The sequence below is a fragment of the Gopherus flavomarginatus genome, chromosome 1, assembly GCF_025201925.1.
Source record: "Gopherus flavomarginatus isolate rGopFla2 chromosome 1, rGopFla2.mat.asm, whole genome shotgun sequence".
Taxonomy (NCBI): Eukaryota; Metazoa; Chordata; order Testudines; family Testudinidae; genus Gopherus; species Gopherus flavomarginatus.
Genome location: NC_066617.1, coordinates 151,884,387 through 151,906,825, shown reverse-complemented (window position 1 = coordinate 151,906,825; position 22,439 = coordinate 151,884,387). Strand labels below are relative to the sequence as shown.

The 22,439-nt window shown below is 44.5% G+C and overlaps 1 protein-coding gene across 1 annotated transcript in view; it reads right to left on the bottom strand.

The window, feature by feature from the left end:
• The window catches only part of LOC127046390 (ephrin type-B receptor 5), a 146,881-nt gene that overhangs the window by 5,005 nt on the left and 119,437 nt on the right, over positions 1 to 22,439 (bottom strand). The window contains exons 7-12 of the mRNA XM_050943378.1: positions 7,068 to 7,192; positions 5,630 to 5,792; positions 4,566 to 4,680; positions 1,584 to 1,639; positions 1,350 to 1,469; positions 650 to 897 (exon numbers count right to left, since the gene is read on the bottom strand). Coding sequence (XP_050799335.1) covers positions 650 to 897; positions 1,350 to 1,469; positions 1,584 to 1,639; positions 4,566 to 4,680; positions 5,630 to 5,792; positions 7,068 to 7,192 — 827 coding nt within the window. The remainder of the gene's footprint in view (positions 1 to 649; positions 898 to 1,349; positions 1,470 to 1,583; positions 1,640 to 4,565; positions 4,681 to 5,629; positions 5,793 to 7,067; positions 7,193 to 22,439) is intronic.

The window sequence follows — 22,439 nt, the reverse complement described above, 5'->3', positions numbered from 1 at the left end:
TGTGCTGTATAACCTTCCAATTCCAGCATCACCTGCAAATCTAAACATGGTTGAATTATCACCAAAGAGATACCTGGTAAAGAAAGAAGCGAAGCAGCTCACAAGGAGCAGAGAAATCCACCTTCAGTTTTGTTTTAATGTAGTTGATCAGAAAAATCTCTGAAAACTCTAAGAGCCCTGAAATAGGCTATCATTAGGAGGAAACTTTACTGCTTGAAGGCAGAAGCGCTACCATTTGAACAACAGACAGCTCCATGGACCACCTAAAAATGCCCTATGATGCACAGCTTGAAAACCACATCCCTAAAGAGGCCTCGGGGGATAGGACTAATAGTAACTGCAGGACAGGTAGCAGAGTGGGGCATTTTAGCCTTGATATCAGGAAATATTTCTTATCAGTGAGTTTGTATTGGACTGTGGAACAGTCTACCCATCTCCCACTGGGTGACCTGGCCAGTGATGGAAGATTCTCTACACATTGGCCCCAGAGAGATCCATTCAGTGTCTCATCATTATCTCCATCACACCTTCAGGAAACTGGCCTTGAGATCTGACAGACACAGAGAAGAAGAGGATGGAAAGATTAAATGATGGAGCTGACAGTGACAAAGAGGTGCGGGTGGGTGGAGCAGAGTCCAGCTTGGGATACCCTGAGGAAGGAATCCAGTGAGCCATTCTCCATGAACTCCGTGACGATCATGACGGGTCGGCTCTTGGTGACCACGCCTTCCAGGCGGATGACATTGGGGTGCTCAAACTGCCCCATGATGCTGGCCTCACTCAGGAATTCCCGCCGCTGCTCATCTGTGTAACCTGACTTCAGAGTCTTGATGGCCACTGTGTACTCCCGCTTCCCTGGGGGTTTCAGGCGCCCAAAACACACCTCTCCAAACTCTCCTACCAGGGGAGGAGGAAAACACAGCTAGCATGAGATGGGAAAACATGAGATCCTAGTGAGGGACAGGCTGGATAAACAGTCTAGTGTTAAGATCCCAGGGACTGACAAGCACCAGGGTAGCTGTTAGGGTTTGGGTTAGCACAAAATTCACGGTCAAAGCTCCAGTTTGAATGAAGATGTGTATTAAAGTTTGAAACAGATTAGGGGGTCAAACAAGGATTTGGGTGTGGCCTTTCCAATGCTGCTTTATACACAGTTTGGACCAAGCTAGGGTTTAAGGTTAAGGTCCATTCTGGTCAGGATGCACTAGATGCACTGATATTGTGCCAGGAAGTAGGGCAGAGGTAGATTCTCAATGGGGGCTAGCAGTGATGTGGGTCAGGATTGAGTCACATCATGAGTTGCAGAGCTATGGGCCATACAGCGTGGTTTGCCATTCTCCCTGCATTACCTGATCCAATGACCTCTTCAATCTTGACAAAGGACACATCAATCTCCTTGGCAAATTCCCGAATAGCCTCATTGGGGTCCTCATAGGTCGAAGGGTCAATGTAATACCTCACCCCAAGCCCTATGAGGAAGAAGAGATAGCCCAACCATGATCATAGCCAAGCCCCAGGGAGGAAGAGATGTGAGTGAGCTCTGAAGAGGCTCCCCTTGCCATCTACCCCCGGTGAACACTTACCCCGCGTGCTGATGTACTGCTGCAAGCGGTCTGTATATGGGGTCTCTCGCCTTTTACTGTGGGACACAAAGAAAAGGGGAAATCAAAGCAGGCAGGAAAGGGTCTCCCAGGCTCCTCAGTATGAGGTCAGAATCAAAGAAGCACAGAAGTCAAGGATGGAAGAGACTTATGAAGGTCCCCACCATCTACTGGTGACCAATGCAGGATTGTTCCCTACAGCACATCTACCATTGCTGTATCCAATGAAGTTTCAAACATGCAAAAGGTTGGGACCTCCACCAGTCCCTCTGAGAAGCTATTCCAACGCTGAACACAATTATCTGGGAAGGTTTTCCCAGTATGTTGGCTAAGCTTTTTTAATTTCATCCCATCAATACAGGTTATTCCTCTTAGTACCACCCTAAATAATTTGTTTCCTTCTATGTTTTTTTTATACTCGTCAGCTATGTTGTTCTCCCCTTAAGTGTCATTTACCCCAGTTACACAGATTTAGTTCTTTTCAATTCTCCCCATAAGTCATCCCCTCCATATCATTTCTGTTGCTGTTGTCTGAACTGCATCCATCTTGACATGTCTTTCTGGTACTGTGATACCCCAAACTGAACACAGAGATCATAGACCTCCCTGTCTCATGATGTAATGCCTTTGTGCATACAGCTCAAAATCGCAACAGTCTTTTTTGCTGCCATCATACTGCAAAGATGTATCTAATTTCCAGCCGCTGTTGTCTCTTTGCAACCTTCTTCCTCCACTTCCGAGGTATGTCTCAGGTCATTCTCCAGCCATTCTAGATAAACTTTCCAAGTTAAATCTTGTTTTCTTATTTTTCTGCCCATATTCCTAATCTCTCTTTACTATATATTACTTTATAACACTTCTCTGTCTTCACAGGTATTCACAGTTCCTTCTAATTTAGTATCATCTGTGTATTTCATTTATATGACAACTTCTTCTAGATCAGATTAAATAAAAGCAGGCCCCAAACCAAGCTCTATGGCATCTCAACACACAGATTTCCAATAATTCAATGCTTTTCTGCTTAACATCATCCTCTGGTTACAGTTTTTCAGCCAGTTTTCAATCCATATGACTGTTTCTATCCAATCCAACTGGAAGTTGAGATACGATTTCATGACACATAGGGGTTAATTGCTTTACTAGTGTCCAGAGTACAACATAACTACAACTACCATCCATTAATTCTGTAACTCTAAAAAATAACAACTATCAGGCTTGTGTGGCATCCTACATTATTCATAAATGATGCTTTTTTTCTCAGGACTCTGTTAAACCTTCACAACTTTAGTGAGTAATATTTCTCTCAAGATCTGCTCAGTTATTTTACCATGAACAGAAACTGGCATTACAGGGTGATGATTGCCAGCATCATTCCCTGATCTGTACTCTTTTGAAGGTCAGCACTATATTTGCTTTCTCCCCCAAGTCCTCTGATGCCTCTCCTCATTCCCACAATTTTCCAAAAATAAGTTTATCTGTGTAATTCCCTTAAAACCCTACATTGCATACTGACAAGACAGTATGTGTTAATGTTTCCAAATGTAATATACATTTATAATGTATTTAAATTTTCTAAATATAAACCTAATCTTTTTAATAGCTATTTTGTAAGGTTTTCCCTATTTACTAAATGTCCAAACTTATTTTTCTTATTTAAAGCAGATTTAAAATAAAAAGGAGTAGGATATCTCAGCCATTTTGGTGTCATCATTAATTTAATCCATTCTCTCACTGAAGTGGGCCTTCTTTGTCTATGGTATTTCTTCTCCCGCAGATGTATTTACAGAATCCTTTTAGTCCCCTCCTCAACCCCAGCTTTGGCTAGTATTAATTCATTCTGCTTTTTGTAAAAAAATATATGCTTTATTGAGTTATGCACATAATATCACATATTTCCAACCATAACATACAATTATAGTTTTAACAGTCCAAAGTTACAACAGGACACTACAACAGAAATATAACATTTGTCTTTTTTCATTCTTTCCTCTCCAGAAAAAAATAACAAAAGAAAAAAAATTACATGACAAAGGAAAACAAATATTAAAATGGGAAAGAGGAGAACAAAAAAAGAAACTCTAGATTTTGCTTTCTAAAGTAGGTTATAGAGTTGTACTCCATATACATGAGAGGAAAGGCTAAAAGGTTCCTTTTTGCAGAATGCAGGGGGGTAGGGTGGAGAAGAGACATGGAGAACACATATAGAGAGTCTAAGGGTTCAGAGTTGGGGTGAGTTTGAGGATGGGGATGTTGATTGGTTTTTGCTTTTATCTTTCAAAAGGATCCTATCATTCATTCTCAGATCCCAGGGTTTTCTTGTTTTTCTATTGTGCTTTGGTTTATGCTACTCTTTTCTTTTCCCTGCACATCGTAACAGATAGTCTATACTCTTGTTTATTTGCCTTCTCTTTTTCTACAGTGCTTTCTTTAAACTTACCTTATTATCTTTGAATCAGTTCTTCCTGGAGCCATGTGGGCTGCACTCCTTGTATTCTTGTTTTTCAGAGGAGCTATAATTCCTAGGCTCTTAATTAAAGGGTATTTTCAGACTTCCCAGGCACCTTCTACATCAGTGGATTTTAATACTTCCTCCCATCAGTCTTTATTCACTAGATTTCTTCATTCCCTAGAGTTTGCTGGCCTGAAACTTTAATCTGCAAGTCTATTCTGTACTATGCTGCAGCCAAATCCCTTGTGGTCAGTAGTTTGAAGCTTCCCTTTTGTTTTCACTTGAGGATCATCCAATTCCCAGTGACATCAATGGGACTGTTTCCAATGGATTGGGTCCTCAGTAAGGAGCAATGGGGTAGGATTCCCCCTGAGGGAGATGCAGAGCAAGATGGGAGCTCATGAGGTTTGGATGAATGTACAGTGGAACTGGGTTTCCCTAGGGGTGGGTTTAGGTAGGGGGGGATCCACTGGCTGGGGTGCAGGTGCTGAGCATGAGGAGGGGAGGGAATTCACCTCTTGAAGATGATGGCAAGGATGGCAATGGCGGCAATTACCAAGAAGGCCAGACCACCGAGTGCTGAGCCCACAATAAGTGGCAGCCGGTCCTGAACCATTTCCGAGCGTTCGCCTGGCAAGGGAGAGAGACACACACACACAGAGGACAAGGGCTGTCAGAATCTCCTACCAGTTCAGCCAGGCTACACTCAGAGAACTATTCCAGCCTCCCCTAGATCTCGCAGTCAAACTCTGATACCTCATCACGCTTCAACTAACTCTTCCATTACTCCCTTCGATCTCTCTGTCTTCAATGCCTCCCTTCCTCCCCCTGGAAATTCTATAGCCCCTCCTATCCCTTTCTGCCTCCCTTGTTCCACGCTCGCCTGGATCCACTGACTCTTGAGCAGCCACCTGAGTGCAATCCATCTGGCACCTTGGTTCCCAGGGCCAACCTCTCCCCTTCCTTCAGCTTGCAGAAGAGATGTATAAAGAGGTTGCCCTGACCCAGCCCCTTTGATCCATGCCCAGAACTGTCACAGGTGATACACTGCTCCCTCCATGAATGAAGGCTGAACTTGCCAAAAAGCAGGTTTTGTCTGGATGCTCTGGGGCCTGATTTCCATCAGATCATTGCAGAGCACTGAACAGTGGCCTGTCTGCATGAACTGCAATCCCCTGTGCAATGTGGTACTGGGCTCCCCTACAGCTATCATTGCTAACACACTTCAGTTCTGGGGGCATTTGCACAAGAGTGTGAGGGACTGAGGATGTAGATGTACAAAAGTCTGAGTAAAAGGTATGCTCAAGATTGCACAGAGACACATGAAGTTTGTGTGAATGAACATATGGACGTGTGATCATATGCAAATATGCATCTGTGAAAGCCTGGGTTGGTCTGTGTGGGTCTTCAAGCATGAAAAAGAGCTGTATACAAGTGTATTATGTAAATAGGAGTGCAAGGGTGAGGGGATTTGGGAGCATGAGCTAGTGGGCATGTGTACGGGCATGTGTGAGCATGAGAGGTGTGAGTGTGTGCGTGCAGGTATCAGTTTGAGAGTACATGCAAGTGCATCACTCACCTCCCACCAGAGTCTGGAAATACATCTTGCCACTATATGGCCCGTAACCCACAGCTGTCCTGGCTCGCACCTGGAAGGCATAGATCTTGCCTGGGCTCAGGTTTGAGATGGTGGCCATGTTGGTCTCACTGGTTATGGTGAATGAGTTATCCTCATCTTCCGCCTGCAAGCCAATGGCCAATCAGAGATGACAAATGTGAGATCCGAGCTACAGATGACACTCTTGAGCAACTAATCCTAGGTTCCCTGTACAATGCCTCTCAAACCTGCCCTGCAGCCCCCTTTCCCCTTATACTCCAGTCCTAGGCTCCCCATCCAGCTCTGCCAATGCCCCTCATTCCTGACCGTAAAGGAAGTAAGTAGTAAGGGACAAGGAAAAGTGTGATTTGGGCATGAGTGAGGAAGATGAGCTAGGACATGGATGCATGGTATATCTTCCTACGGGGCCCTGGTGAGATGCTATTCATCTCGATAATCTCCCAGCTTGATCTGAAACATTATCTCGTATGCCCACCAAACTCAGCCACTCTCTTCCCAGAATCCATTGCAACAGCATATGTAGTGCTCCATAGGACAACCTGCTGGAATTGGCACTACTATTTACAAGACACCCTTACAACTAGAGGAAGGACCTGTACTGAACAACTGTGCAATGTGTTCCAGTGGAAGAGCAGAGATGAGGAACAAGAGGCGGCTTGAACTCTCCTCCAGACATCTTGCCCTGCAACCACCAACCTCCAGTTAGGAGTCATAACAACTATTTTGTCCCATCTGCCAGCCTATAATGGATCGACATGCTGCCTAATGAATGGCAGATGTGAGCTGGCACCATCCCATATTCCAAACTCCTGTGGCACACACCCGAGCAGAGCAGGACCCAGTGCCATCCAAGCCTGAGTGGCAATGGACAGTTCTTAGCATTAATCCACAAAGGGTTTTTTACAGGTAGGGAAAGATTTCTATCCAGCCTTGGATGGAGATGCCAGTATGTCCCATGGAATTTCCCTTTGTGAGGGTATAATGGGAGTGTTCCTGCTGAAAATGAGCCCATTCTCTCAAAGATGAATCACTTCTGGAACTCCAGTTCCTTTTATCATCTTTACATCCAGCATCCCTAAACTCTTCTGAAAGATCTAATCTAACCCCAGGAATGAACTCAGCTAGAGATCCCCTCTACTGGTCCACATCATCTGGGTCTATCAGTCTGGGAAATACAGAGAGAAAATATTGGATAAAAATACATTTCTAATCCCAGTTTTTGCCACAGATTCCCCTTTCTTCACACTGGAAGTACTCTCCTTCCCCTTGCTCATCTCAGTTCTCAGCTGTATCCCCAGTCTAGAGAGATTTCCCTTTCCCTACACAGTCCCTCCCTTCTGCATGTTCCCTCACTAATGCTCACAGTAAGGCATTCTCTTTTCCATTGCTCTCCACTCACCTTGTCAAAATAGCGTAGCAGGTAGTCCAGGATGATCCCGTTGGGCTGGTCTGGCTGTGGCCAGGACAATGTGATGCTGTTGGCAGTGCGACTCACCTGATGCATCATAGGAACTGCAGAGGGGACTAGAACAAGACAGAAAGGAGGAGGAAGAGATTGTAAGGGGAAAAGCTTGTTTAGAAGACATAATTTAATTTGAGGTGACAGTGTGGACTTCAGAAGGATCCCATAGTGCTTTACAAATATACCAAAAGACATCCAGGGGCAATTTCATTTAACTATTCACTGAAATTAGTCACCTCTGAGGTGGTGGAGTGGGGCCGAGTGGCCTCCCACGGACCCAGAGTGGGAGGGACCACTCACTGAGCCCTCATGGACGGAGCCAGGAAGTATAAAGAAGGGTCTGGGAGCTCAGTTAGGCTGCAGCTGCCAGAGGAGCCAGACTTCTCCTGCCTGCTCCCAAGCTGGGAGACTGGTGTGGGCCCTTGCGGAGCTGAAGACTGGCCAAAATTGCTGGAGCTACCCACTGCCCAAGCCACGGAGAAGTTGCTGGAACTGCCACGGACCTTGCACCTGACGACCCAGAGCACCCCCTATGGATCCAGGTATGCTTTGAGGGGAAGGTAGGAATTGGCCTGGGGCAGCCAGCCCTCGTCCGGCTGGGTGGTTGCCAAAGACTAAGACCACTCTGCCACTGTTAGGGCCCTGGTTTGGGACGCGGTGGAGTTGGGCGGGCCCAGGTCCCCTCGGCCACCCCACCTCTGGAGTGGAAGTATTCCCTCTCCTTAGGCCAGAAGGCCTGCATCAGCCTATAGTCCGCTGAGCTAGGACACTAGACTCTGCTCAACTCCCACCAGAGCCTCATGCACTGTGTTTGTGCACCTAGCCCTTGAATACAGGCCCGAGCTAGAGGCTCTTGTTGTCCCATCCTGACTAAGGACTTGGACTCCTAACTGTGTTTGCTACTCTGCCCTGACTTCAGGCCAGAGCCCCAGGCTGTGTGTGGGGCCCCACTAATTCCCCAACAGGGGGTGACACACAGGAACGCAGTGAAGTGGAGTGACCTCTCACAAATTTGTGGAGGTTGGGGGGAAGGAACACCACCAACCCACTACACTTGGCAGAGAATTCAGGCAGCAGCCCAACTCCTGTAGTAAGAAGTCCTGCATCAGCTGCACCATAGATATTGCTAATAGGAGAGATGGAGCTCAATAAGCTCAGTAATTATCTGGCTGAGAGCCAGGAGCGGCAGCAGGAATCACAATTCCAGCAACAGCAGCAACTGGTGCAGCAGTTGAGGACCCAATAGCAGCAATAGCTACAGCTTGCGACCCTGCTGCCTAGACCTAACCGGACCTCATCTGGGAGCACAGTGAAACCCTCCACACACTTCCCCAGTGCCAGTAAGACTTTCCAAGATGGGACCTGAAGATGCCCTGAACCATTCCTTGTGACCTTTCAGTGAGTCACACTGGTTGCAGGGTGGTCCCCGGAGCAGTGGGCAACTCTCCTGGCCCTGACAAGAAGGGTCAGAACTATAGTCGAACCCCTCCTATAGAGGTGATGCCTCGGCCAGGACATCCAGAGGTTGGACCCTGCTTCTCCTGTGGTCGTTTTGCACACTTGCAACGGGAGGCCCCAATATGGACTGCAACTTTGGCTGAGTCTATATGGGAGAGTTCCATGCTTGCAAGTAGTCCACCCTGAAGCTGATGATGCCTGTGAGGATGGGGCCAAAATGAGTCATGGTCCTCCTACACTCAGGATATGGACAGACACTTACCCGCCAAGAAGTTGCCTCTAACCCTGTACTGGCAGAATGGGAAATCAGACTCCAGTGCATCCATGAGGATGTAAGAGCCTACCTCAATGCCCGGGTGTGACATTGCATTCTATACGATTTTATTAAAATATGCTAATGTAACTGGAATATGCTTCATGCAAAAGGTCTCTTGTAAGGTATCATTACAAAGCTTATAATCTACTGCGTGATCATCCTATTTGTATAGATGTACCACTCTTGTATTTGAAACTAGAAATATGAAATATAACTCTGGGGGCCTATTGTAATTATGCAAAGTGTGGGCCATTAATGATGGTTTGGAATCTTGATGACTCTCATTAACCAGGACAATTGACTGCAGATGTCTCTGTTTTACCTGTAAGTTTTCCTGTATAGGTGTGTGCTGGCAAGTGGATAATGAAGTCTTATAGTGCCATGTGATCATATCACCTGAACTGGAATCCATTTTTAACCTAGTGCTTTTCCATTGAGAAGGGGGGTGGGAACCCAGAGGGACAAAGGATTGCCGCCTTATGCAAAAGATATATAAGTGGGTGGAAAAGAGAAAAGGGAGACCCATCATGAGGAAACTCCTAGCTACCACCTGAGCTGGAACAAGGGCTGTACCAGGGGAAAAGATTGTGCCCAGACTAGGAAGGCGTCCAGTTTGTGAAAGAGACTTATTGAAACATCTTTCAGGGTGAGAGTTTTATCTGTACTCAGTTGTATTACTGAATTAGGCTTAGATTTGCATGTTTTATTTTATTTTGCTTGGTAATTCACTTTGTTCTGTCTGTTACTACTTGGAACCACTTAAATCCTACTTTCTGTATTTAATAAAATCACTTTTCACTTATTAATTAACCCAGAGTACGCATTAATACCTTGGAGCGGCAAACAGCTGTGCACATCTCTCCATCAGTGTTATAGAGGGCGGACAATTTATGAATTTACCCTGTATAAGCTTTATACAGGGTAAAACAGATTTATTTAGGGTTTGGACTCCCTTGGGAATTGGGCATCTGACTGTTAAAGGCAGGAACCATGAGGTTCAGACCCAGTTGGTAGTCCCCCGCTGCCATTGGAGAGACATTTTGAAGCTGGCCCATGACATCTATGTGGTCGGCTACTTGTGGCAAGAAAAAACTCTGGCCTGAATCCTATCTTGCTTCTTCTGGCCGGGAGTACATTGTGAGGTAAGGGACTACTGTCACTCATGCCCCAAGTGCCAGCTGGCCACTGGCCCAGGGGTGATGAAGGCGCCCTTCATCCCTTTACCCATAGTAGGCATCCCCTTTGAGTGAACTGCAATGGACCTGGTGGGACCACTCCCAAAGAGTAATGCTGGGTTCTGCTATATCTTTGTCCTAATGGACTACGCAATCCACTTTCCCAAGGCCATTCCGCTATGATATACCAGTGCCCGCATCATCGCAAAGGAACTGGTGAAGATCTTTGTCTGTGTTGGGCTTCCCCGGGAACTACTCACAGATCAAGGGACCAACTTCACGTCCCAGCTGTTCTGCTAGGTGTGTACACTGCTGGGTATTAAGAAACTGAAGATGTCTGTGTATCATCTGCAGATGGAGGAGCTCATTGAATACTTCAATAGAACCTTAAAGGAAATGCTGAGGAAGTTCCCTCCACAAGAGTTACGACAGTGGGACCAGCTGATCCCACCGTTGTTGTTAGCCATTTGAGTAGTACCCCAGTCATCTACCAAATTCTCCCCCTTTAAACTCCTGTCGGCTAACAACCCCACAGGGTGCTGGATCTAATGAGAGGCGCCTAGGAACACAACCTGTTGGCCTCCCAGAGGCTCTTGAAATATGTCCTATGATTACAGGATTGACTAGCTTGGGCTGGGTCCCTTGCGCAAGAAAAGCTCCAGATGCCCCAATGGACTCAGGAATGGCACTATAGTCAGGGGGCTTGGGACTAAACCTTCGAACCCAGCAACTATGTGCTCCTTCTTCTCCTCTCGGAGGAGTCAAAACTCCTTGCCTGATGGCAGGGCCTTTACAAAGTGGTCCAGTGGGTAGAGCTGGTCACATGAGATTCACCAAACAGACCAAAAAAGGAAAAAGCAGGTTTGTCACCTTAACTTCTTGAAACTTTGGCATACAAGTGGAGGACTTCTGACCGCCCTTGTCCTTCTGAGCAAGCCTTAGGTCCCTGATATGGCCAAGACTGAGGAGCCTCAACTGGGTGACACTTGCTCCCTAGAACAACAGAAACAGGCCCGGTGCCTGTTGAAAGCCCTCCGTATGACTTTCACTGCACTCCCAGGCCAGACTAGAGTCATGCAGCACACCATCCAGATGAACCCCAAGGAGGCGGTCTGGGCGACCACCTGCCCACTCCTGCAACAGACACGGGAGATTGTTGAGAAGGAAGTCCAAGCACTGAGGGAGCTGGGAGTCACACAACGGTCACAGAGCAAGTGGCATAGTCCCATCAGGCTGGTTCCGAAGCCCGAGGGAACCCTCTGATTCTGCATAGACTTCTGGAAGGTAAATGCGATCTCAAAATTCAACGTGTACCCGATGCCCAGGACCGATGAGCGCCTCAATGGTCACAGCCAAGTATATCACGATACTTGACCTTACAAAATGGTACTGGCAGAGCCCCTTGGACCCAAGCTCCAGGGAGAAAATCACCTTTGCAACTCCGAGTGGGCTATATCATTTCACTCAGATGCCCTTCGGCCTCCATGGAGCTCCAGCGCCCTTCCAGCACCTGAGGGACCAACTCCTGAACCTCCATATGGAGTATCCTGCAGCCTATTTGGATCTACAGCTGCCAGTGGGAGAACTATTTAAATCAGATGGCCGCCACCCTGCGAGATGCCAGACTCATGGCCAACACACAAAAATGTCGAATCTGGTGGCAAGAGATTACATACCTGGGATATACATTTGGCCAGGATCTAGTCCACCCCCTCATAGGGTAGGTCCAGATGCTACAGGTGTCATAAACAGATAGTTAAGGATTAATGCCTCTTTTACCTGTAAAGGGTTAAGAAGCTCAGTAAACCTGGCTGACACCTGACCCAAGGACCAATAAGGGGACAAGATACTTTCAAATCTTGGTGGAGGGAAGTCTCTGTTTGTGTTCTTTGTTTTGGGTGTTGTTCACTCTTGGGACTAAGAGGGACCAGACGTCAGTCCAGGCTCTCCAAATCTTTCTGAATCAGTGTCTCATGTTTCAAAATTGTAAGTAATAGCCAGGCAAGGCAGATTAGTTTTATTTTTGTTTTCTCAACTTGTAAATGTTCCTTTTTTGCTGAGAGGATTTTACCTCTGCTTGCTGTAACTTTGACCTAAGGCTCGAGGGTGTTCCTCTGGGCTATATGAATCTGAATACCCTGTAAAGTATTTTCCATCCTGATTTTACAGAGATGATTTTTTTACTTTTCTTTCTTTAAAAGCTTTCTTTTTAAGAACCTGATTGATTTTTCCTTGTTTTAAGATCGAAGGGGACTGGATCTGGACTCACCAGGCATTGGTGGGGGGAACGGAGGGGGGATGGTTAATTTCTACTTGTTTTAAGATCCAAGGGGTTTGGATCTGTGTTCACTAGGGAATCGGTGAAGCCTCTCAAGGCTGCCCAGGGAGGGGAAGGTTTTGGGGGGGACAAGAAGTGATCCAGACACTTAAATTTCTGGATGGTGGCAGAGTTACCAGATCTAAGCTAGTAATTAAGCTTAGAAGTGTCTATGCAGGTCCCCACATTTGTACCCTACAGTTCATAGTGGGGAAGGAACCTTGACAACAGGCCTGCCTGGTGCTGATGATAAAGCAACAGGTTCGGCAGTTCCTGGGCCTGGCCAGGTACCACCAATGGTTCGTGCCTCAGTTCGTGTCAATTGTGATGCCACTCATGGCACTCCTGACCAAGGACAGCTCCTGCCAGGTGTGTTGGTCGGCCAAGTGCGAAAATGCCTTCTGGACCCTAAAGTGAAGCTTATATTGGGAATTCATCATGTTCAGCCCTGACTTCACCCATGAGTTTCTGGTGCAAATAGACATTCTGAGGTGGGGCTTGGGCAGTCCTCTCCCAGCAAGTGGATGGAGAAGAGCATCTTATCCTCTATCTCAGTCGAAAACTCTTCCCCAGAGAGTGTAAGTACTTGGTCATCGAGAAAGAGGCTTTTGCAGTAAAGTGGGCTATTGACACATTTGTGGCCCCCTTTGTGCTTATCACCAACCACACACCCCTCAAATGGCTAAACACTATGAAGAACTCCGAAGCCAGACTAATGCGCTGGTATCTTACCCTAAGGCAATATGTCTTCATGGTCAGAGATCAGGGAGGTAAGGAAAATGCCAGTACCAACTTTTTATCTCACCTAGGGGGGAGCTAAGAGGCCAGCACTGAAGACTATGAGCTGGACTTGAGGATGTGTGTGTGTAGTGAGGCAGAATGACCTCCCACAGACCCAGAGAGGGAGGGACCATTCACTGAGCCTTGGTGGGCAGAGCCAGGTTGTGCTCACCCCTCCCACCAAAAGTCAGTGGGTGGGACAGGAAGTATAAAAGGCGGGTCTGGGAGCTCAGTTGGGCTGCAGCCGCTGAAGGAGTCAGATGCCTCCTGCCTGCTCCCGAGCTGGGAGACTGCTGTGGGCTTCTGCGGAGCTGACGACTGGCCAGAGCTGACTCTTGCTGTCCCACCGTGGCTAAGGGCTTGGGCTCCTAACTGTGGCATTTTGACTCCTCGTGCCTCTAGATTACAATCCCTTAACAGAAGTTATATCAGATGAATCACTGGAGATGAAGGATGTGAACCAAAGAACACCTGGCCCAGCTCTTTTCTAACCTTCTCTAGAAAGCGGCAGGCTGTATGTGTCAGGATGGAGGTGGGGAAAGTCACCTCCCCCGCCACTAGAGCCAGTGAATGAAGCCAGGAAATCTCAGTCATGAGGGAGTGATGAAGTGCAGCATGGATTATTCAGTGAGCAGGGGGAAGGAAGAGTAGTGCAGTGAATAAGAAACAAGACTTGGAGTCAGGAGACCTTTGCTCTGCTGTTGGTGCAGTATGTTGCCTTGGCCAAGTCACTTAGCATCTCTGTGCCTCTGTCACCACAATTATAAAGTGGGGATAATGCTAGGCCTATTCCTTTCCTTAGGAGCTTGGTTTCCCTGTGGCTTGTCTGACATTACAAGCTCCTTGGAAGTGAAATGTGAAAGATGTGCACATCAGCAGCATATGCACTTAAATCAGAGCCAGGTGGCGTGGAGAACAGGCTCAGATAGTTGGAGCAACTGGGAAGAAGACAGGGGGCCTTTCACCTCTAGATCACCAGCTGCAAGTCAGGAGCTGAGGGAGTTTGAGTTTGGAGGCTTGGGGACAGGGCTGGAGCCCTCCTAGGTCACTGGTTCCAATCCTGCCCATGGTCGGTAAAGAATGAAAGTTGCTCTCATTTGGGTCTCAGTCCAGTGTCTTCTGGGACAGGTGTCCAAATGGCAAAACCACTGCTATCCCTGACACTAATCAGTCCCTTTGTTGGCCATCCTGGCACAGAGGCCCAGGACTGAATGGACCTTTCAACATGAACTATGCTTTGGCCTCTCCAGCTCAGAGCAGGAGGCATGCTGTTAGGGGAGATTCCAGCACTGCACTCACTCTGGGGATAAATATAGGGCCTCTGTCTCTTTGGGGTGGGATAGTCTGGTACATTACTTACTCTGTCACCAACTCTCATGATTTGATCATGAGTCTTAAATCCTCAGCTCAAGGAGGTGAAGTGATGATGTGAGAATCTCAGATTTCATTTATTTTAAACAGCAAGTGATCAGCCCTCAGGATTCGAGAGAAATGCTTGAAAACATGACCCCTAAAAGCTCATAAGCCAGAAGGCAAATAAGAGAAACTCCATTTAAAAAAATCTCATGATTTATTAAGTCAATTTCATTAGGGTTTTTTGGGCCTGATTAGTGATTTCGGAACAATTGGGTCTGGCAATTCTGCTTACTACACTGAAACTCATTTAAGCAGGTTAAGGGAAACAAGAAGTTGCCTAGGATAGAATATGATTCATTATTTCAAAAATACACTAAAAATGTAGACTGATTTTTCTGACCATCATATTCCCTTGCTTTTAACTTCATCACTGAGATATAGGCCCTGTTTAAACACACTAAGTCAACATGTATACTGACATGCTGAACACCAGGCACACACTTAAGTGTGCCGCTGAACTGAGGATGTACTAAACAGCTCCTCTAGAAATTACCTCTCCCAGCAGAGAAGTAAGAGCATGGATGTGAGTAGGAAATTTATTCCCATACAAATTATACATTTTTGAAACTTTTTTCATCCTGAACTGGATGAACAGTAATAATAATAATAATTAATAGCTTTTTCATGAGAAGGGATTTCCAGGAAACATCCATTTCAGGAAAACCAAAATGAGATGTGTTGAGTTGCCAGTTGCCTGCATGGAAGGCTCCAGTCAATTTTGCTTTCTCCCTGGGAGTGGAAAGTGAAACTGTTAAGAATTCCCCGGGCAGGCAAGGTGGCATCATTTTGAATTTCTCCACAGAAAAGTCAAATTTTCTGGCAAAACTGAAATTTCCTTATGGAAAATTTTGTTTTTGCAAAAATGCCATCTTCTGCTGGAAAATGATTCTGACAGAAAATTCCCAACAAACATTCCTGATAAGCCCCCGAATGTGTGAACACCTGGGATGGGTGGAGAGAAAGTCAGGGACATCTGGCAAAGAAGCAAAGCCATAGAATGGCTCTTCTCCCTTCCCACCTGCAAGAGAGATAAAAGAATTGTTTTTCATATCCAATGAGATAAAATTAGTCAGGAAGAAGCAAACCAAAGGTGTTTAACCAGCTCAGGCAAGTAGGAACCAGTTAAAATGATGTAAGTGAAAGCAGAATGTGAGCCAAAGTTATAATAAAATACTTTACATAATAAAATATTCTCAAAATGCTAGCACTTTCCTTTTAAACAGTTTTGCACAGAAAGCAATTGCTTTATCTGTGGTGACATGCTGGTAACTGGGAAAGAACTAAACAACTGTTTAACAGTGCACACCACCACCATGCAAGACTTTAGGACACAACTGAAGAACATTGTACCCAGACATGGCAGCAAGGAGAATTTTAAGGAGGTAGAATGTAATTATTTGGTTGGAATTTGACCAAGAACATGCCACTTCTGCAAAAAGTGCCATAGGACTTTTAAAACTATTTGTAATGTGAATGTTAATACTTGTGAAAGGCAGCAGGGCTGATAACTGGCCCTATAATGGCACATACTGCATGGGCAGCCAAAAGTGCACTCTTCACACACACACACACACACACACACACCACTGCCGCTAAGGGCCAGGTTTCAGGCCCATTCCTTTGTTTTTTATTACTAATTGTATATAAATGTCCTGAAATAATCATGGTACTAGATGTGCATCATCACCTGTCCATCTTGTCCCTCCATATGCTTTCCATTCCTACCACTCAATCACCCATCAGACTGTTAGCCCCCGATAAACCCTACCCACCCCAAAGAGGACACCATAGGCCCCCCCAAAATAAAGAATATTTACCAGCATTTTAGACTGAATATGCATACATTTTGACATTTACATACACCAGTGTATTTTATATGCCCATTTCTATTACATTTCATAATGAAGCTGAGCAGCTACATTTTAAGGCAAAGAAGTATGAAAGAGTAAAATAGTTTTAGTGAAAATAACAATAAAGAAATCCAAGTTAGGGTAACTTTCACCAGTGAGTTCGAAATTTAATACATTTTCAAGGAAAAAGCTCGTAAATCACCTGCAAAGGAGACATAAAAGTATCATAGGGCTGGAAGAGTCCTCAACAGGTCTTCTAGTACAGCCCCCTGGCCCTAGCTAAGCCATCCCTGACAAGTGTTTGTCCAGCTTGTGCTTAAAACTTCCAGTGATGGGGATTCCACAACAGAACCTCCCTTGGAAACCTATTCCAGATCTTAGCTACCCTTGTAGTTAAAGTTTTTCCTAATATTTAACTTAAATCTCTCTTGCTGCAAATTAAGCCCATTACTTCTTGTCCTACCTTCAGAGGACATGGAGAACTATTGATCGCTGTCCTATTTATAACAGTCTTTAACATATATGAAGATTGTTATCAGGTCCCCCCTCAGTCTTCTTTTCTCAAGATGAAATATGTCCAGTTTTTTTTAACCTTTCCTCAAGAGTCAGGTTTTCTAAACCTTTTATCATTTTCGCTGCTCTTCTCTGGACTTCTTTCAATTTATGCACATCTTTCTTAAAGTATGGTGTTCAGAACTGGACATAATACTCCTGCTGAGTTCTCACCAGTGCTAAATAGAGCAGGAAAATTACCTCCCACGTCTCACATAGTACACTTCTGTTAATACACTCCAGAATTATATTAGCCTTTTTTGGAGCTGCATCACATTGTTGATTCATATTTAGTTGTGATCCACTATAAACCCTAGATCCTTTATAGCAGTACTATCACCTAGCCAATTATTCCTTATTTTGTAACTATGCATTTGATTTTTCCTTCTAAATGTAGTATTTTCCACATCTTTATTGAATTTCATCTTATTGGCTTCAGATTAATTTTCTAATTTGTCAAAGTTGTTTTGAGTTCTAATCCTGTCCTCCAAAGTGATAGCAACCCCTTCCAGCTTGGTTTCATCTGTAGATCTATAAACATACTCTCCATTCCATTATCCAAGTCATTAATGAAAATATTGAACAGTACTGGACCTAGAACATACCCCTGCAGAACCCCACTAGGTACGCCCTCCCAGTTTGAGAGTGAACAATTGATGATTACTTTTTGAGTATGGTCTTTCAAATACACTTCTACCTCGATATAACGCTGTCCTTGGGAGCCAAAAAATCTTACCGCATTATAGGTGAAATTGTGTTACGTTGAACTTGCTTTGATCCACTAGAGTGCACAGCCCCGCCCCCACAGAGCATTGCTTTACCGTGTTATATCCACATTCATGTTATATCGGGTGGCATTATATCGAGGTCGCGGTGTAGTTGCTCTCCCACCTTATAATATTTTCATAGACCACATTTCCCTACCTTGCTTATGAGAATGTCATGAAGAACGGTGTCAAAAGCCTTAATAAAATCAAGATATATCACATTTACTGCTTTCCCTTATCCACTAGACCAGTAACCCTGTCAAAGATGGAAATTCAAGTAAAAGTACTTAGCTTTCTGTTCTCTCCACTTCTTAAATATCTCACACAAATCTCAAGGTGAAATTAAGGTCACAGGCATGTACCAGTAGAATGAGTGCAGAGCTCCCATCAGGAATTATTTAGTTAAATAACCCCTCCAATGTTAGAAAACCAGGGAATGCAGAGTTTACGGACCCAACTCTACCTCCACAGCACATTAGCTCTGCCTCCACAGGGAAGTCAGTCTATCATCTTCCCTTCTTTGTATCTGTACTATCAAAACTGTGCACCACAGAACACTGGTTTTATAATTTATTTCATGCATACATGTTTCCAAAACTAAGAGTGATGGTTTGTCACTGCTCCAACTTTTGCTCTTTTCATATGAGGTTTATATATGGAGACATGCTATTTCTGTGTCTAATGACACTTGCCTAATTGGCTGCCACCTGAAATCATGGGTACCCATAGCGTATCATGAGATCAGGCCCATTATGAAGAGTGGGAAATGATTGCCTTTAGTATGCTATTTGTCTAATCAGGCATGTGGAAAATTCTTGTACATGTACCATATCTGATAGTAAAGGAAGACATGAGGCAGCCCAACCGCTACAGGCATTCTGTTTTTTGTGGTCATTGGTAGGTGAAGCTCTTTGTTATGGATGGAGAAGATAGTAAGTATTTTTTAATGTTTTTTGTGGCATCACAATGGAGCAGAGTTAAGGTAACTTCAGTTCCTTGTTTGAGAAAAGCAACATTCCCTAGCTTTCTAATAATGGACAGATTTTTGTTTTGTTTTATATTTAACTCTACTGTTCGTGAACAGTAATACTCACTCAAACCACTGACATGTGCTTCCAACCTTATCTTGTCTTTGCTACGTTTTTTTTGTGGATGAGAATGTCCTTAGTTATAAAGATAGTTAAAGCAAGGAATTGGGGAATGAAAGAAGCTGGGGGCAAAGATGGTGCTTCCTCCTTTGCTCCTGACTCGCTAAGGTCTGCAGTAGTGGAGAATCACTAATGCTCCTAAGAAAAGAGAAGAGAACCTACAGACCTTAGGAAGTGCACTGTAATACAACTCCACCTGGGTTAATATGTGACCTTCCAGGTGATACTCATGAGGCTAGTCAGGAGTCACACCATCCCTACAGACTTTATAACACTTGTTGGGGTCCCTCTACTTTACCACACCTCACTGCACACATGGGCCTTATGCTTGTGGCTTGGGAATGGTATGTGAGGGAACAGGGCTGCAGGGGCACAGAAAGAGAGTGGAATTTTGGTGGGAGATACACAAGGAGTACAGGGGGATAGGTTATTTGTAAATGGACTTTCAAGGAATTCATATAAATGAACTACTGACACTGATGGGATTTCATGCAGCATTATATTTTACCAAGTTAAATTGAAGATGTGAAAAAAAGTTTTAAGGAAAGAGATTTTTCAGTTACCAGTATTGTTTGTGCACCAATTCTGCACGCCAACAAGTTTGATGAAAGCACCTCCACCACAATACAAAGGCAGTTAGTCACAGTCAAAGTCTTGTCTACTTTATTTTGCACGAGACAGTCCAAGAAAGCGTGGAACCACTAACCTGACACATTTTTCACATAACTCTACCCAAAAGAGGCCTGGCCTAGGGTTTTCATAGCAACCAGGAAAGACAGAAGCAACAAAGACTCTTGCCTATGCACAATGAACTTCAACTAACATCAACAAAAAATCTTCAAGAAGCAAAGAAGACTCTTCAGTTAAAAAGCTCTTCCCGATAGGGCATCTGCAAAGGATGAACAACAACAGTGTTTTCCTGAAGAAACACTGAACCACAGCTTCAACAGCCAAGACACTGAGATGTGTCTGTGGGGGCCAGAGCAACATGCAAACAGCATCATTCAGGGGATAGCATGTCTTTATCCTTACATTAGTATCTGTGTTTGGAGCTGGTATTCTAATTTGATGGAGACAATAATATGAACTATAATTAATAATTGCTCTAGACATAAATCAATTCCCCGGAGAAGTTTGTTGGGCCTGAAAAAAGCTGCCATAGGACAGAGGCCAAGATTTTCCAGATCTATTACTGACTCTGAGTACTTTGACTTTTTGGTGCCCAACTTGAAACACCTTAGATGGTGTCCTGATTTTCAGGAAGTGCTGCGCAACCAACCTCTGGAAAATCAGGACCTTTGAAAATGTCTCAACGTGGGTACCCAAAAATTGAGGCATCCAAGCTCACTAGTCATTTTTGAAGATCGTGGATTAGCTCTGTGGATTTGACTGGAAAGTAATTCCTTTGCTGTTCGTCAGTGTTTTGTTAATGCCAATCCATAAAAAAGACGATTCCCTTATAACAAGCATAAGGGCTCACATAAATTAAAAGTAAAATAGCATATTTTCCAAGAGATACCTCTGATTCTGTGTGCCCAACTTTTGCCAACTTAGCCCTGATTTTTAGAGTTGCTGAGCCTTCTTGGTTCTCAGAGTTGTCAGTGGCCAAGCCCAAAAAACCTCAAGTTGGGCAACCAAAAATGGAGGCGTCTAAAACCTAACACTTTTTTAAAAAAGGGCTTTGGTCTGTTTACTGTCCACCCATGAATGTAGTTTCTCAAGACCCACAGATAAGATTTACTGAAACTGAGTATTGCAGTGTTAAGAAAACTGTATACTGAGTACCAGAGATGTTGAAAATTGAAACACTGATCTGAAATGTTTTGTGCTAGTAATCACATTTATTGGCTGTTAACAAATCTAGTTACCATTAGAGTTTCTCTTGTTGTGATTGGGAAATTACATGAAGGTCAAAGAATTCACATAAATTGGTAAGTGATGAGATGAACAGATGTTAGTAAATCAATGAAGACACTGTTTAATTAGTTAATAATGTTAACTATCTTTTAGGTTCTCTCTCACAAATGAGCAATAAATCTGGCATGTATTGATGATTTGCGTATAAGTTTTGAATTTCACAAAAATGAAAGAACCAGACAAGGAAACATGGAGAACTAGGACGCCCTCCTGGACTTCTTTCTGCTCCTCCCACCCCTACCAGCCCACCCCTCTCACTTCCCTCTTAGGTCAGACTGAGCCCTCCAATGAGGAGCTGTTATTGCTATCACACCAAAACTCAAGTGGATTCAAATTCATTTTCTCCTTAAAACTCTTCTCTTTCTTCAGCCCTCTCAAATTCTCTGTGGTTTATCAGATCTGATAACTCCCTCCCCTCCCATATCTATTATTTTCCCCACACTCAGCAGTTTCTCCTCCTCTGATATAATGTCACTGGAGATATGACATGCATATTGATGCCACCTTTGAACTTCTTTCCTCTGAAGTCCTCTCCATCTCTGACACCTTCAGTCATAGGGACTATGCACCCTGTGCAGGCCTCTACATTGATGTTCTCCTTCTTCTCTCCACAGCAGCTTCCAGCAGCACCCAGTGCCTTGAGAAAACCACTTCTTTCTTGACTCTCTTCCTTCTTCTACATTTTGGTCCTATCTCCTCAAATGAATTCCTTACATTATTACCATTGTCGACAAGTCTTTTTCCTCTAGTACTTTCCACAAATCTAGCACTGTCAAACTCTCTTTTGTCCTTGACTTATATTCCTGGCAATCCCATCACTAAATTTCCCTCTCCCAGCAAAATGCATGAGGAACCTGCTTTTTCTCCAAGTACCTTTCACACATCCTTATCCTGAATAGATTTCAGTCTGGACACAACACAGAAATGACTTTGCTCTCTGCACTTAACCAGTTCCTCTGTCTGTTGGCCTCCAAGCCTTCGCTGCAGGCTTCAACATTGTTCTATCCATCTCCTCGAGTCACCTCTCTAGCTATTCAGGGGTCTCAGATCCTGTCAGGATGTTGCACTTTAAGTTCTTTGTATGGACAGCACTTTAGAAGAGCAAAATATTTATTTATTTTTACTACTCTACTGTTCTGCGCCTGACTACCAGATAACACCCCTTTTTGTCCCTAGCTGTCATTCCACTTTTGTGCAGAGTTCTCCTTGGGTACCACAAAGGTACATTCACTACTATTTTCCATCTACTTCTACCCTCCTGAGCAGTGAGTCTTTGCCCTTATCAAAAGTGCTGCATAATCTGAAATGTGAAATATGGCACATTCTTTTTCTGTTCGGCCTGCAGAGACAACACAGCTCAGAGAGAGGGAACTGGAGCATATTCCATCTTGTGCATCAGACACAGAATCTTTTACTAAGTTCCAGTCAGCTACACCTCTGTAAACCCTCTGAAGACAACTGAGCCTAGTCTATACCTAAATCTTAGGTCGATCTAGCAATATTCTCAGGGCTGTGAAAAATTCTGCACTCTGTGCAATGTAGTGAGGTTGAGCTAATCCTCATTGTAGACACAGTTAAGTCGAAGGGAGAATTCTTCCACTGGCCTAGCTACT